This window comes from Bubalus kerabau, chromosome 4, assembly GCF_029407905.1.
Source record: "Bubalus kerabau isolate K-KA32 ecotype Philippines breed swamp buffalo chromosome 4, PCC_UOA_SB_1v2, whole genome shotgun sequence".
NCBI classification, from domain to species: Eukaryota; Metazoa; Chordata; class Mammalia; order Artiodactyla; family Bovidae; genus Bubalus; species Bubalus kerabau.
The window spans coordinates 82,685,728-82,700,315 of NC_073627.1; the positions used below are offsets into that span (position 1 = coordinate 82,685,728).

A 14,588-nucleotide genomic window follows, 5' to 3' on the forward strand; every position below is an offset into this window, starting at 1 on the left:
TTAGAAAGGGAAAAATTGAGGTGAGTTAGTTTATGTAGTAATTCTTACATCAGAGATTTCACTCAATGAAACCATACATTTTCATCCATAAATTCAGATGATCACTATTTATTGAGAGCCTCCTTTTTGTTTGTGATCCTGAAGAAGAATAAAAAGACTAGTTTCCTGTGTTTATGGATCTTAGCTACAATCTAGGAGGGAAGATGGATGAAGAAAACAACCAAATAAATAATTACACTTTGGCATGTGTACTGTGAAGAAAACAGAGAGTTGAGTGGAGAGAGATGTTAAAGAAGGAGGCCTCTCTGAGAAAGGTGTATTGGGTTTTTGTTTCTTCTTAAAAGGCACTGCGCTGGAGGTAGTCAAGGGAATGAGGAACGGAAGTGAGTCAGTTGGAAGAGTATTGTAGGCAGTAGGAAGAGCAGACACAGCTCTGGACCAAATAGGAGAAAAGTCCCTGTGTGCAGGAGGGAATGAGCTGTGAAGTGCAGGCAGATCTTAAGCAGAAGCCAGGACATGCCCAGAAGAGGGCTAAGGAAAGGAGTTAGTAGGTAGAAGCCCCCAAGGAGTTTCAGCAGGGAGCAGCATGATTTGATTTACCTGTGGAGAAGTTTCTGCTAGCTTCATGTGAAGAATGAATTGCAAAGGGATAAATGTGGAAAGAGATCTGTTTATAGGCTTTTGCAGTCATGCAGCCAAGAAAAATTAGGGATTTATAGAGCAAACTTCTATATTGAACTGGATCAGGTCTTCTCTAACTTCGAGATTTATGATATGCCAAACCACTTGGTAACACTGATACGTAACTTCTTGTGTATTTGAGTACCAATTACTGACTAAACTGCATTTAACATTGAATTCAGTAGCAGCACATGCCCAGTAGGTTATGAATGCCACAGTAAGGAGTCGTTAAAGAATGCTTGTTGTAATCGTTGAAATCTGTTGGATAGCTGAATCTTTAAACTTTCACATGTTTTATAGGACTGTGCTAGATTGCCAAGAGCTAAAATCACTGGATTACAAAAACATGAGGAACTTGGAGCTGAAATGATCTTCTCTTTAATAACTAGTTTTTCTCACTCAATTCATGTTGTCTTTTGGTTTTGTTTTTAGAATTCATGTGGTTTTCGACTAACACTGATTATTTCCAGGCACAGGGCTCAATAGTGGGATTGTTGTGATAAGGTGGTTTTCCTCTCAGTTCCAAGAGAACTGTAGAACTATAGTAGAGCATCTCATAGTCACTCTTTAGGCAGCCGAACTAGTGTCTCAGCCATACCTTTAGTGTCATGAAAAGTCTCCTCAAGGCTGACATCCTGACAGTTTCTATTTATTTCATGGTATATTAATGAAATTAGGGAAGTGCAGTAAAATGTTCGGAGCCAACGAGTACACGTTTTCGTTTTCTCATGTCCATTGTTGATAGGGTTCTGGATTAGGGTAATGTAGGGATGGACTGGTAATGAAGGGGAAATTTAGTTTCAAGGAGGCAAAATAGTTCTGCTGCTAAGTCTCTTCAGTTGTGTCCGACTCTGTGCGACCCCATAGACGGCAGCCCTTCAGGCTCCACCCTCCCTGGGATTCTCCAGACAAGAACACTGGAGCGGGTTGCCATTTCCTTCTCCAATGCATGAAAGTGAAAAGTGAAAGTGAAGTCGCTAAGTTGTGTCCGACTCTTAGCGACCCCATGGACTGCAGCCTACCAGGCTCCTCTGTCCATGGCATTTTCTAGGCAAGAGTACTGGAGTGGGGTGCCATTGCCTTCTCCCAAAATAGTTCTAGTGTGGACTAAATCAGATACCTTATCTTTCACAAGGACCCTCTGAAAACCCAGAAAGCCTCCAGGCCTTCTGAAGGTGCTTCAGATTGGAGACTTTATTTTTTTGGTTGTACATTGACCTGAACCAGTCAACATGCTGTTATTGCAGATGGCTCCAAGCCTCTAGAAGCCCACCTCACAGTAAACTGGATTTCCCAAGTCTGTCACCAGTGATTGCTTTGCCTTTTGAAAACTATCCGTGTTTGAAAGACTCCAACTTCAGATTCAGCCTCATTCATTAGATATTCCCTGACCATGCCAAGGTTGGAGTAACTTCTCCCTCATGTTTACTGAGCACTTGGGTCCTTAGTCAAGTGGAGTTTATTTCGAAATTAGAGCCATTACTTTCTGCCCTCCAACCCACTATTCCCTTTTCTTAGAGGCAAAATTTTCATCTGTTTTAATGGCTTATTTTTTAATTTTTCTTCCATATTTTTATATAAAGTGCTATACTGCTATTTCTTTAAACATTTTTTTAGTTCTCTGTTTTAGTGTTTTCTGTTAGTTCTTATCAGGGAATATGAAAATATAGCTCTCTTTTCTGCTTTCTGCCAATCCACCTCAAATAGGCATCCTTTCTATGCTCTGACCCTTATAGTTTAATTTAGACTAAATCAGTATTTTGTGACTGTACAGAATCTGTCTACACCTGAGGTGTGGAATAAACTGGTAGCTTTTCCTCAACAATTTTATGATTTCCTTGTAGTTAATAATTTTCTTGTTTTTTGTTTTTAACTTTCTATGAATGCATCACTAATTCAACTTTATATTGTTTACTGATCACCTAAATCTCCTTTCAAGACCTCTAGACACTGGTTATTTAACAGTCTCACTTTCTCACTTGATCTGGTGCACAACTAGTCCTGGGATCTTCCTTCAGTGTCCTCTTAAGCCATTTTTGGACTCTTGTGTTGAATTTCTTCTATCAGTTGTCCTTAAACTTTCTTGGTTTTCTTCCTTGACACCTTATTAGAATACATCCTCCAGGAGCTTCCTGAAATACAGCGCAGTGATAGTGTATTAAGACCTACATTTGGAAAATGATTTTAGCCTGCCTAGCTACCTGAATAATAATTTAAAAGTTTGTAGCATTGTAATTTCCAAATAATTTTTCTTCAGAATTTTGAAGCCATTATTCCATTGTATTCATTGTGTTTCAGTAAGTCTGAAGTCATTGTGATTCTTGACCTATTTTTTTTTTCTCTCTGGAAGGCAGTCTACATTCATTCTTCAGGTTCATTAAATGTGGCCTCTTTGAATGTGAAAACTCATGTCCATACGTTCTGGAACGTTTTCTTAAATTCTTTACTTTTATTGTCTCCATTTTATCTGTCTTCTTTTGTGGAACTTTTTATTCATATATTGAACTTGTTTCTAAATTGCTTTTTTATTTCTCTCCGTGTATCTCTTTTTTTCTCTCTCGCTACTATACTTTCTCAAAAATTGCCTTGACTTTTTGTGAAATTATGTTTTTGTTTCATGGTTGCAATATCTTATATCTCTAAGGATGCAAATGCTGATTTTTTATTTTTAAGTTATTTTCTCCCTAAGTGGTCTGTTTCCTCTAAATTGGTTGTTTCCCCTCCCTGTTTGTTTTGGTCACTATATTAGCCCAAATGTCTAGTAATTCTTATCCTGTGCTTAGTATTAGGGTGTGTGTGTGTTCAGTTCTGTGACTCTATGGATCAGCCCTCCAGGCTCTCCTGTCCATGGGATTCTCCAGGGAAAAATACTGGACTGCGTTGTCATTTCCTCGCCCAGGGGATCTTCCTGACCCAGGTCCTCTGCATCACAGGTGGATTTTTCACCCATGCACCACCCATACCCCAAGGCTCAACTGTGCCTGTGTTACCGCCCTCTCCTTCCAGCCAAAGACTTTTCTGAAGAAAAAACTTCTGACTTTTGCTGGGTACAAGGGGCACTTTGTTTTTGTTTTGTTTTTTTTTCTTGATGCTGTATGCATTTTTTTCCCCCCACTGATTCAAGAAGTACTTAATGATTATCATGTAGAACACTGTGCTGCAAATTTAGGAAGATGAAAACAAAAACCAAGTCTGGATTCTGCCATTAAGAGCTTCACAGAACACTACACACAAACATTGATACTAGAGAGTGCTAAGGGGCACGTTTAGGTAGATTTAGTATATATAATATAGACTTTTTAAGATGTCTTATCTTTTACATTTCTTTGGACTTATTGATAAAATGGTTTCTGAAACCACATTTTTAAAAAACCGCACCAAAATAGACAAGTTAAAATTTTACATGTGTATACCTATGGCCAATTCATGTTGATGTATGGCAGAAACATCACAATATCATCATAAGGTAATTATCCTCTAATTTAAAATAAAATTTAAAAAAAAGAAAAGATTTGGAGGAAAAAAAAAAATAGCTACTACCAAATACCTTCCTTTGAAGATTTTTTGAAATGATTCCACTTCTGACTCTGAAGACTTTCAACTAGCTTTCCTAATTCTAGTTCCTACCTTTTTTTGTCCCCATTTCCTAGAGACATGTAATGGTGCTCATTCTTGAGCCTTTTGGAGGTTCATTGGTAAATTGGGCCTCTTTAGAGGCCCTGTTCCTGTTTAGAACTCATTTTATTCACATATCCTAAGGCTGTTACTACATTTCTGTCAGTTTTCAGTATTCAGTGTTATAATTGTTCCTTTTTTTTTTTTTCTTATTCTCTCTGACCTTGGGGATTTAATGCCTTTCTTAAAATAAACATAGATAGAAACAGAATATGCATTATACAAAACAATATGTATTGTTATAATGGTGTTTGGAAAAGGAATGAATGAGTATGTGTGCAATATTTATCTAGGACTCTTCCCTCTTTATGTACACTTGTGTTATCTCCTTTAGCTGAATCACAAACTCCTTGATTTAGTTTGAGTCAGAAATATAATTCTTTAATTCCCCTCAGCAGCTAATTTATTGCCTTCCACGTGGTGTGTGTGTATATATATATATATATATATATATATATATATATCTGTTGTTTCTCTTGTTATGTAAGGCAGTGATGCCAAGCGAATGATATGTATAACAGTTTGGTAATTATTCTAATCCCCAGGCAGTTATTAATATCCTGTGTCCCTAGAGCAATCATTTATATGTCCCTGTATTAGTCCCTTTAGTTCACATATTGAGTGTGATTGATAGTCTAGCTACTTAGTATTAGTATCTATACTAATGAATACTAAGTTAATGTTTCATAGTATGAAAAGGTCCTCAGTAGTTTTAGGCTTATAGATAGTAGATTCCATTATCCCAGTTGCATGAATGTTTCACTTCACTAGAGATTTCTTAGGGTAACAACGGCTGATAAGTAGAAATAAAGTAAGGGGACCAGTGTATATCTTACTAACTGTCATGTCTTTCCAGTCCTAACAGGGGCTTTACAGAAATGCACTGTATGAGTGGCCACTCCAATTTTGTCTCTTGTGTATGCATCATACCTTCAAGTGACGTGTACCCTCATGGACTAATCGCCACTGGAGGAAATGACCACAATATTTGCGTTTTTTCTCTTGAGAGTCCAGCACCACTTTATGTACTAAAAGGTCACAAAAACACTGGTGAGTGTAACACTTTGGCATTTTTCTGTTTGAATAAGTGTCATCTTTTTGAAGATAAAATTCTTATATCTGCTTTCCTTGGTTTTATTATTATTATTATTATTACCTATCACTGTGGCTTGATTCAGAAAACCTTTTGACTCATCATTGTTCTATAAATTCTCTGTTATAGACTTAGTGTCATCAGTAAGGGCTGACATATTTATATATGTAAAAAGCAAAGATTTCTCTTATAAAAGGGAGAGATTATAGTTTTATAAGCTTTGTAATTTTGGTTTTTCAACCAAAATTTTGCAAGGAATTCATTTACTCCGGAAAACTGAGAGCACTTCCTTTATCTTTGGACTGTTATTTCCATATTTATGCAGCAAATTAAGTCTCAGAAGGAATGTATGTAGGGGGTCTGATATCATTATTTGAGAGTATGTAATACTTTTGAATAATGTTTTCTGTGATTTGTATATATTTCTGATTCTGTTATATTCCTGGACTTGTGATTGCTTAACAGCTCTTGGTTATAAAAGGATACAGTTAATCGATACAGTATGTGTACTTTTTGTTGTTGCTGTTGTTGTTTCTGGAATAGTTTGGGATATCTGTAAGCAAATAGTATGGCCCATAAGCATTCTAAACTTAATTCCTTTAAGGAGTTTGCAAAATGCTTTGTGCGTAGGTATGGGAAATCTTCAATACAGAATGATACAGATTTTTTTAGAACTCTTTTTAAAGGACATCCTCAAATGTATATAAAAGTAGGGACAACGTGTTTTAAGAGAAATACTCTAATGCTCTCTTCCACCCATGTATTTGCATAGCTTTAAGGATTATCAACACATGGCCTATTTGGTTTCATCTTCTGCCCCTTCCACAACATTATTTTAAAGGAAATTTCCAATATACTATTTCATTTGTAAATAGTTCAATGTATAGCACTATAATAGGCTTTGGTAAACTTTGTACAGGGCAAGATAGTAAATATTTTAGGATTTGCAGGCCATGCAGTCACTTTCATAACTGCTCACCTCTGCTGTTGCGTGGAGAAGCGGCCATTAAATGAGTGAACATGTCTGTGTTTCAGTAAACCTTTATTTATGGACACTGAAATATGAATGTCATATAATTTTCATATGTCAAGAAGTGCCTTATTTTCCTCTCACCCACTTAAAAATATAAAAACTATTATTAGTTTGTGCACCGTACAAAATCAGGTGGCCCACAGGCCGTAGCTTGTTGACCCCTCAAAAAAAAAAATTTACTCTAATTCTGCCATTTCTGGATTTAATACCTAGCATGTTTAGTTAAGAACCTACCACATCTACTGTTTGTTTACCCTGTGGCACACTTACCCAGAAAGGCAGGTAAATGCTTGCCTTCTGCCCTCCCCCACCTCTTTTGATGGTTTCAGAATGAGTTGATTCCCTAACATCTTGTTTTCTTTTTTGATTCTCAAACTGTCCCAATTGAAAGCTTCTTTAAACAATTGGTTCCTATGGCATCTTCTTTTTTTTTTTTAATTTATTTTTTATTGAAGGATAATTGTTTAAAAGAATTTGTTGTTTTCTGTCAAACCTCAATATGAATCAGCCATAGGTATACATATATCCCCTCGCTTTTGAACCTCCCTCCCATCTCTCTCCCCATCCCACCCCTCTAGGTTGATACAGAGGCCCTGTTTGAGTTTCCTGAGTCAAACAGCAAATTCCCATTGGCTATCTATTTTACATATGGTAGTGTAAGTTTCCATGTTACTCTTTCCATACGTCTCACCCTCTCCTCCCCTCTCCCCATGTCGATAAGTCTATTCTCTATGTCTGTTTCTCCATTGTTGCCCTGTAAATAAATTCTTCAGTACCATTTTTCTAGATTCCTTATATGTGCGTTAGAATACAATATTTATCTCTCTCTCTCTGACTCACTTCACTCTGTATAATAGGTTCTAGGTTCATCTACTGCATCAGAACTGTCTCAAATGCATTCCTTTTTATGGCTGAGTAATATTCCATCATATATATGTACATGTACAACTTCCTTATCCATTCATCTGTCGATGGACATCTAGGTTCCTTCCATGTTCTAGCTATTGTAAATAGTGCTGCAGCGAACAATGGGATACATGTGTCTTTTTCAGGGTATATGCCTAGGAGTGGGATTACTGGGTCATATGGTCGTTTTATTCCTAGTTTTTTAAGGAATCTCTATACTATCTTCCATAGTGGCTTTATCAATTTTCATTCCCACCAACAGTGCAAGAACGTTCCCTTTTTTCCACACCCCTGTGGCTTCTTGGTAAGCTCTTACTTTAGATACTATAGAATGTTCTAGACCTGAAGTCAACAATTTTGTCAAGAACCTTATGTTTTTCTTTTAGTGAGAAATAGTATTTAGAAACCTCGATTTGTGTTGTGGTCCAGGATTTTTTTTTAATTAATTTTGTTTTGTAATTAAACATATAGTTTACAAAGAAAAAGCTGTTTAACATGGTGAGTTCAGAGAAGTCTGTGTTGCTTTCTCACACCATCCTTTTCTTATAAGTAATTTTTTGTATTATTCTATTTTCATGTGAAATTTTAATTTTTGTTAATTGGAGGAAAATTGCTTTACAGTGTTGTGTCAGTTTCTGCCATTCTGCAATTTGAATCAGTCATAATTTTATCTCTCTCTCTCTCTCTCTCCCTCTCTCTCTCTCTGCCCCCACCCTGTAAGTGACTAGTTTTTATTAATAGCTCTGTTCTTTCTGGGGAAAAAAAAAAAAATAGCATATCTATGTTACCCCTTTCTTAGATAGAAAGTAACATACTGTATTTAGTTTTCTACCCTGGCTATTTTTACTTGATAATACTGTCCTGGAATACTTTATTGCTGTATATAGAAATCTTCGTTCATTTTTACAGTGGCATTATATTTCATTGTGTAGCTATACTAAAGCTATTTTAGCTTATTCAACTGGTCTCCTATTGATGGATATCTAAGTTTCCAATCTTTTGCTCGTACAAATGTCTTTTGGTTGGGTTTTTATGTGTGTGTGAGTGTAATTTAGGTATGATATCCAGTTCTGGATCAAAGGGTAAATGCATATCTAATTTTATTAATTATTGCCAAACCCCCTAATTTTGTGTCATAACCTTTATTGCATTTCCAGCAGCAATATTTGAATCCCTTCTTCCCTTACCAGTCAAATATGTTGTCAGATTTTTAGATTGTTGCCAAAATGATGTTTTAGTATGGGGTAGTTTGCATCTCTCATTATGGAGGGGGCATTTTTTTAAATATGGAAGGCTCGTTGGCATTTTGCCCCCCTGAGAGCTGTATTCTTGCCCATATAGTATAAGGTTACTGACTATTTTAAAAGTCCTTTATAAATTAGTTATTAACCCTTTGATACAAATTGCAAATATTTTTCATATCATTATCTTTCTTTGCTTTATATATGTTCTTGTTTTCCTGTTTTTGTAATGCAAAGATTTATTTTATGTAATCATATGTATCTTGATTTTGTAAAGGTGTTTCTCATAGAAACCTGTGCAGTAAAAATATTGCTTCATATTTTAAGGGTATTTTTTCTGCTTGCTTTATTTCTAGTTTTATCATAGGTTATCTTTTATTATTTTGTTAAGTTGCTTGATGATTTGGGGCCAGTGTCATTTCTTTCTTTTTGACTTTTTCTTTTTTAATTTGAAAAATATCACATCAGTGAGTTGAAGATGAAGAAATTAATGATTGACATCCTTATGTCATGTTGTTTTTTTTGTCAGCTTTCTAGCCCAAATTTTGTGTTCTAAATGGTAGAGTGGTCCTGTTTTTTAGTCAACATAAGTATAACACTTTCCAGTTACATTCAGTTCAGCTCAGTTCATCGCTCAGTCGTATCTGACTCTTTGCGACCCCATGAATTGCAGCGCGCCAGGCCTTCCTGTCCATCACCAACTCCCAGAGTTCACTCAGACTCATGTCCATTGAGTTGGTGATACCATCCAGCCATGTCATCCTCTGTTGTCCCCTTCTCCTCCTGCCCCCAGTCCTTCCCAGCATCAGAGTCTTTTCCAATGAGTCAACTCTTTGCATGAGGTGGCCAAAGTATTGGAGTTTCAGCTTTAGCATCAGTCCTTCCAAAGAACACCCAGGACTGATCTCCTTTAGGATGGATTGGTTGGATCTCCTTGCAGTCCAAGGGACTCTCAAGAGTCTTCGCCAGCACCACAGTTCAAAAGCAGCAATTCTTCGGCGCTCAGCTTTCTTCACAGTCCAACTCTCACATCCACACATGACCACAGGGAAAACCATAGCCTTGACTAGACAGACCTTTGTTGGCAAAGTAATATCTCTGCTTTTTAATATGCTATCTAGGTTGGTCAGAACTTTCCTTCCAAGGACATGAGTTAACTGAAAAAGCTGAGCCTTTAGGTTCTTTTCCCTGAGCTATTTTCCCAGTTGAAAGCGTTTATTTTCATGGCAACAACCTTAATTTTCTTTGCTTTGAACGTACTTTAAATCCATTTGGAAGTTTGGCACTGTGCAGGACGGATGGCTGTGTTTCTGAGTTGTACCTGTTATGTAGCTGGATGTCACTTGTCCTTTGGTGCTGAAAGGACTTCTAGGGTTTATATTTTTCATCTGGGCTTGAGAAGCAATTGGCTCTTTCAGCTCTGCAAATCCCTAGGTTTGGACTCTTCATTTCTGCTTAGGAGCCAGCCAGTTCTTGATCTCATTCCTTTCTTTTACTACCTAGCCAGATGCATCCAATAGTAAATGACTCCTAACGCAGGAGTCCTATTTTCCAGCCTCTTTTCCTTAGAAAACAAATTTATCGTGTCCTGAGTTAATGCCGGTGGCAGCTTTACCAAATAAATGTTCCTTACTATGTAATAAGGATCATTGGTCTCCTCTCTGTGTTAGCAATCTCCTCATCACCTGTCTGTTAAACTAATCCCATATATTTCAGGTACTTGCTTTAGGGTGCCTCACTTTTGTTGCTAATTCTGCCTCAGTGAAGTAGGCTAGGTGACACTGTGGTAACAGACAGCTCCAGGGTCACAGTGGCTTAATGCAATCAGCTTGCTTTGCTTCTTATAGCTCCAGTGCAGCAGGTATCCAGATGACAGGCTCCAGTGCAGCATGTGCTTTCACAGATGCTGGAGCAGTGGGGAGGAGCATGGCCTAATTTAGCTCCTGTTTTTACAGCTTCCACCTGGAAATAACATGATTTCTGCTCAATTTTTCAATGCCAGAACAAGTCATGTAACATGCCTGAGGCCAAAGGAACTGAAGAAGTTTAGTCTTATAATTTGCTTAGAAGGTAAAGAGCAGAAAATATTTTATGAATATCACTAATGGCTACCATGCACATTAAATCTTTACATGTTCCATGTGCTTCCTGGAAACCTCCCTCTTGGTGCCTTTTAGCCACCTGTTGCATTCATACTCCCTGGGTTAATGTCATCTCCAGATTTCCCTTTTTCCTAGATCCCTTGTTTTCATCATTCTTAGCTTACTCTTTAGTATAATACAGCTGTTGCAGCTTCCTAAGAAAGCTGTAACATGGGGGTTAAATATATTTTGTATTTGCATATTGAAAAATAGCTTTATTCTAGTCTTATATATGACTGTTAATTTGGCTAGATGTAGAATCCTGTGTTAAATCCATTTAACTTCAGAATTTTGAAGGCATTGCTCTATTGTCTTTTAGTGTATGGTGTTATTTAGAAATTTGATGCATTTCCCCTGTCTTTTCTATGGGACACTTCTGGTCCCTTCCCAAACTTTTGGGATCTTCTCTATTTCTAATGTTATGAAATACCACAGTGCATCTCTGTCTCTGTTTCTTAAAGTGCCTTTCACTGGACACTTCTGTAGGTTCATTCAGTCTGGATATCTTGACCTTCACTTTGAGGGACTCTTTCTTATACTGTTTCTTTGTTTTCTGCCCCAATTTCTCCTCTTTCCCCAGTTACTTCTTCTTGTTGGAATCTCTGTTACTTAGATGTTTGACATTCTAAAATTGTTTTCTAACTTTCTTAACTATCCTTTCCTGTTTTCTATATCTTTGCCTTTTGGGTCCAATTCTCAGACTTTTTTCCCCCTGGTTTTTTAGTTTGGTTCTTCTATTTTTAGCCTTTATTTTTCTTGGTCTCTCATTAGTTCTTTTTTTATATAATACCTGTTTGCAAATAATATCAGATTGAAGATTTGTCTTCTGATTTCTGAAATTGGATTTGTTTCTTATGGATATCTCAAGCCCTTTTCCACCTTATTTTTCTGTTTCTTTGTTTTGGTTTTTCTTTTTCATGTGGATGGAGCTTGGTGATTGGTGGTCTTTGTTAGAGGTAGAGCTGATGGCCTGACATTTTAGATGGAAATCCTTTCAAATGTCTGCATTTGGAGTTCTTTAACATTATTCAGTCCTCTAAGAATGCTCCTGCCTCTTGCCTAGGTGAATGGAGATCGATATATGCCTGACTGCTGGTTTTGTGGGAGCAGGTATAGGTACCACATTTTAGGATGGAGACTTTCTGCTTATTCTGCTTATTCTGTGTTTCTTGGGGCTCCTTATTCCAGCCATTTATTATGCCTGGTGACCTGAGTCTCGAAACTCAGCTGCAGTTCCTCCAGAGGATAAACCTCCTATCTCCTTCCTGCAGTGGGTGAGAATGTGCTTTCCTGACACTGTAGGCTGAGAGGAGAGTTCTAGTGTTTCACTGCATTATGTGCAGGCTTTGAATCACTGTTCTCATTTCTTAGGTTCTCTGCTTAGCCCTATCCTCTGTGGAACCTAGTGGATACTATTTAGTATCCATAGTTTTGTGGGGCCAGTTAGTCTGCTTCTAATCTCTTTCTGTGTAACCTCTTCCTTTTTGCTAAGTCAGTTATATTATTTTGTCTTCTTTGTCCTTGTAAATTAAGATCATTTATAGCATTTCTGCGGACAATCTGCCATTTTAAATCAGAACTCTTGACTTTTTTGTTTCCATGTTTTTAGATAATTTTTCATATTTATAATTTTTAGCTTGTACAGTTTTACATCAAGGTAAAGCATTTAATTAGCCATCTCATTACTGTTGAACACTTAGCTTGACTCTATAGTTTTTTTGTCATGTTGACTAGTGTGACCCTAAATAACTATGTAGTGTTCCAAAATCTTTTGCATTATTTTTCTGTATAGTTTCTTAGAACTGGAAGGGATTGTGCAACCCACTTAATCCTGCTCCCTCCTTTTACAGATGAGGAATCTGATGTTAAATAATATCCCTATGGTCAGATAGCTCCTAAATGGAATGGTTAGGACTTGGATCCAGGGAGCCTGGCCCCAGAATCTGTGCTTTTCTGTATTTCCATTGAGTTAAGCCTTAATTAGCTAAATAGCCTCACTTCATAAAGTGAATTTAAAATTGTAGTGTTTTAGTACCTGGCAAGATTGAGCATTTCTCTCTATGAAAATATGTTAATTAACCTTTTTCTCCTTTAGTTTGTAGTCTTTCATCTGGCAAGTTTGGGACATTACTTAGTGGCTCGTGGGACACAACTGCTAAAGTCTGGCTGAATGACAAATGCATGATGACCTTACAGGTACAGTAGTTCTGTGTGAGTATTTGATAAAATAATTAAATATGATGATTCTGTGGCAACTTAATACCCATTTTCCTCACAGGGTCATACAGCTGCAGTTTGGGCAGTAAAGATATTACCTGAACAGGGCTTAATGTTAACTGGATCAGCAGACAAGACTATTAAACTGTGGAAAGCTGGAAGATGCGAGAGGACTTTTTCTGGTAAGATCACAGTAGACAGCTTTTGTAATCTCATTGCTTCATATTTGCACAGGTGATTTTTTTTTTTTTAATATAGAAGTTTTAAAGTGATACTTGAAAAAATCAGTGTATTTCAGCCATTTAATTTGGGTGAGTATAAATTTTCTGACAGTTAATATGTCATATCTTTTTAAAAGCTGTGCTGAGATCTGTCATAAGACAACCAGATATGGGCTAATAAACAGTTACTTCATAAGCTATAATATGGCTATGTGCTTCTATGTACATTATTTATGTAATTTTTGGTACTCAGTTATGTTTTGGTTGTCATTTGAACGATTTAGCCTGAAACTTCCAAACATAAGTCTTACTAAGTGTGGGTCAATTGAGTTACCTTCATATGTGAGGACAACCTCACTCATGCTTTTATTAATATTGAAATACATTGTTTAATAATAAGAATTTTCAGGCTTTGTTTATGTTGTACTTTCAGGTGGGTAGTCTTGTAAAACCTCAGCTATTAAATAACTCCTAAAATGAGGAATTGGCTGTCTAATATTAGTACTGATGATTTATTTGTGTGGCACTTAAATTTTTGATGTGATTTTTGTTTGTTTTTCCTTGCTTCTATTTATTCCTTAAAGTTGATCAACATCTTGGATAATACTGCAAGAAGTCCCTTGTGCAGATAAAAAAAACTATCTGTAGGTGGAAAATGGACAATGAGTCAGAACATCTCTCTGTTTCTGCTTCCATACATATACTATATGTGTCAAGTTTTATTAATCTGTTATAGGTAATCTAAATCAGCAAATACTGAGCATGGGAAAGGTTTAGATGTCTGATCTCCTTTATTAGATTACAAACTTCTGAAAATGTTTTGTCCTTTTAAAAAACATTGTAGCGACATCTACAGTGCCTCCATTAATATCGAAAAAATTGAATCTTATTACGTTTTTAAAAACATTTAATGTCCTTTGAGAGGAATAAATACGTACACGTATATATAATCTAGCTATACAATAACACAAGTTTTAATTCAATAAATTCTTGCCCTTTTAAAAAAATCAAGTGCTTAATTTTTATTTTATCATTTTAATGCCTTCATTTATATAAATTAAGAAATATTTCCCTTGGTAAAGCACCAGTGTTTGGCTTTATATGTTTTGGTTGAATCAAAAGAGTAAGAGAAGTTGTTATTTGAATCAAAAGAGGTAGGAAATAAGAGGCAGGAAACTTGAATTCTTGCTTTAGCTCTGCCACTAATTGTGTGGTTTTAGATAAATTAATCTCTCTCAACCTATTTCACATTTGAATAAAGTTTATCCTATGATAGATTTTATTTCAAACTCTTAAATAATTGAAATCTTTTTTGTAATCCTGGTTTTTGTTTTCTTGGTGCTTTATAAATACTAATCCTAGTATTATGTAGTGAGAAAT

General features: G+C 36.3%; 1 protein-coding gene across 1 annotated transcript in view; it reads left to right on the plus strand.

The window, feature by feature from the left end:
• Positions 1–14,588, plus strand: part of PLAA (phospholipase A2 activating protein) — a 40,212-nt gene that overhangs the window by 2,235 nt on the left and 23,389 nt on the right. The window contains exons 2-4 of the mRNA XM_055577858.1: positions 5,213–5,406; positions 12,866–12,966; positions 13,049–13,169. Coding sequence (XP_055433833.1) covers positions 5,213–5,406; positions 12,866–12,966; positions 13,049–13,169 — 416 coding nt within the window. The remainder of the gene's footprint in view (positions 1–5,212; positions 5,407–12,865; positions 12,967–13,048; positions 13,170–14,588) is intronic.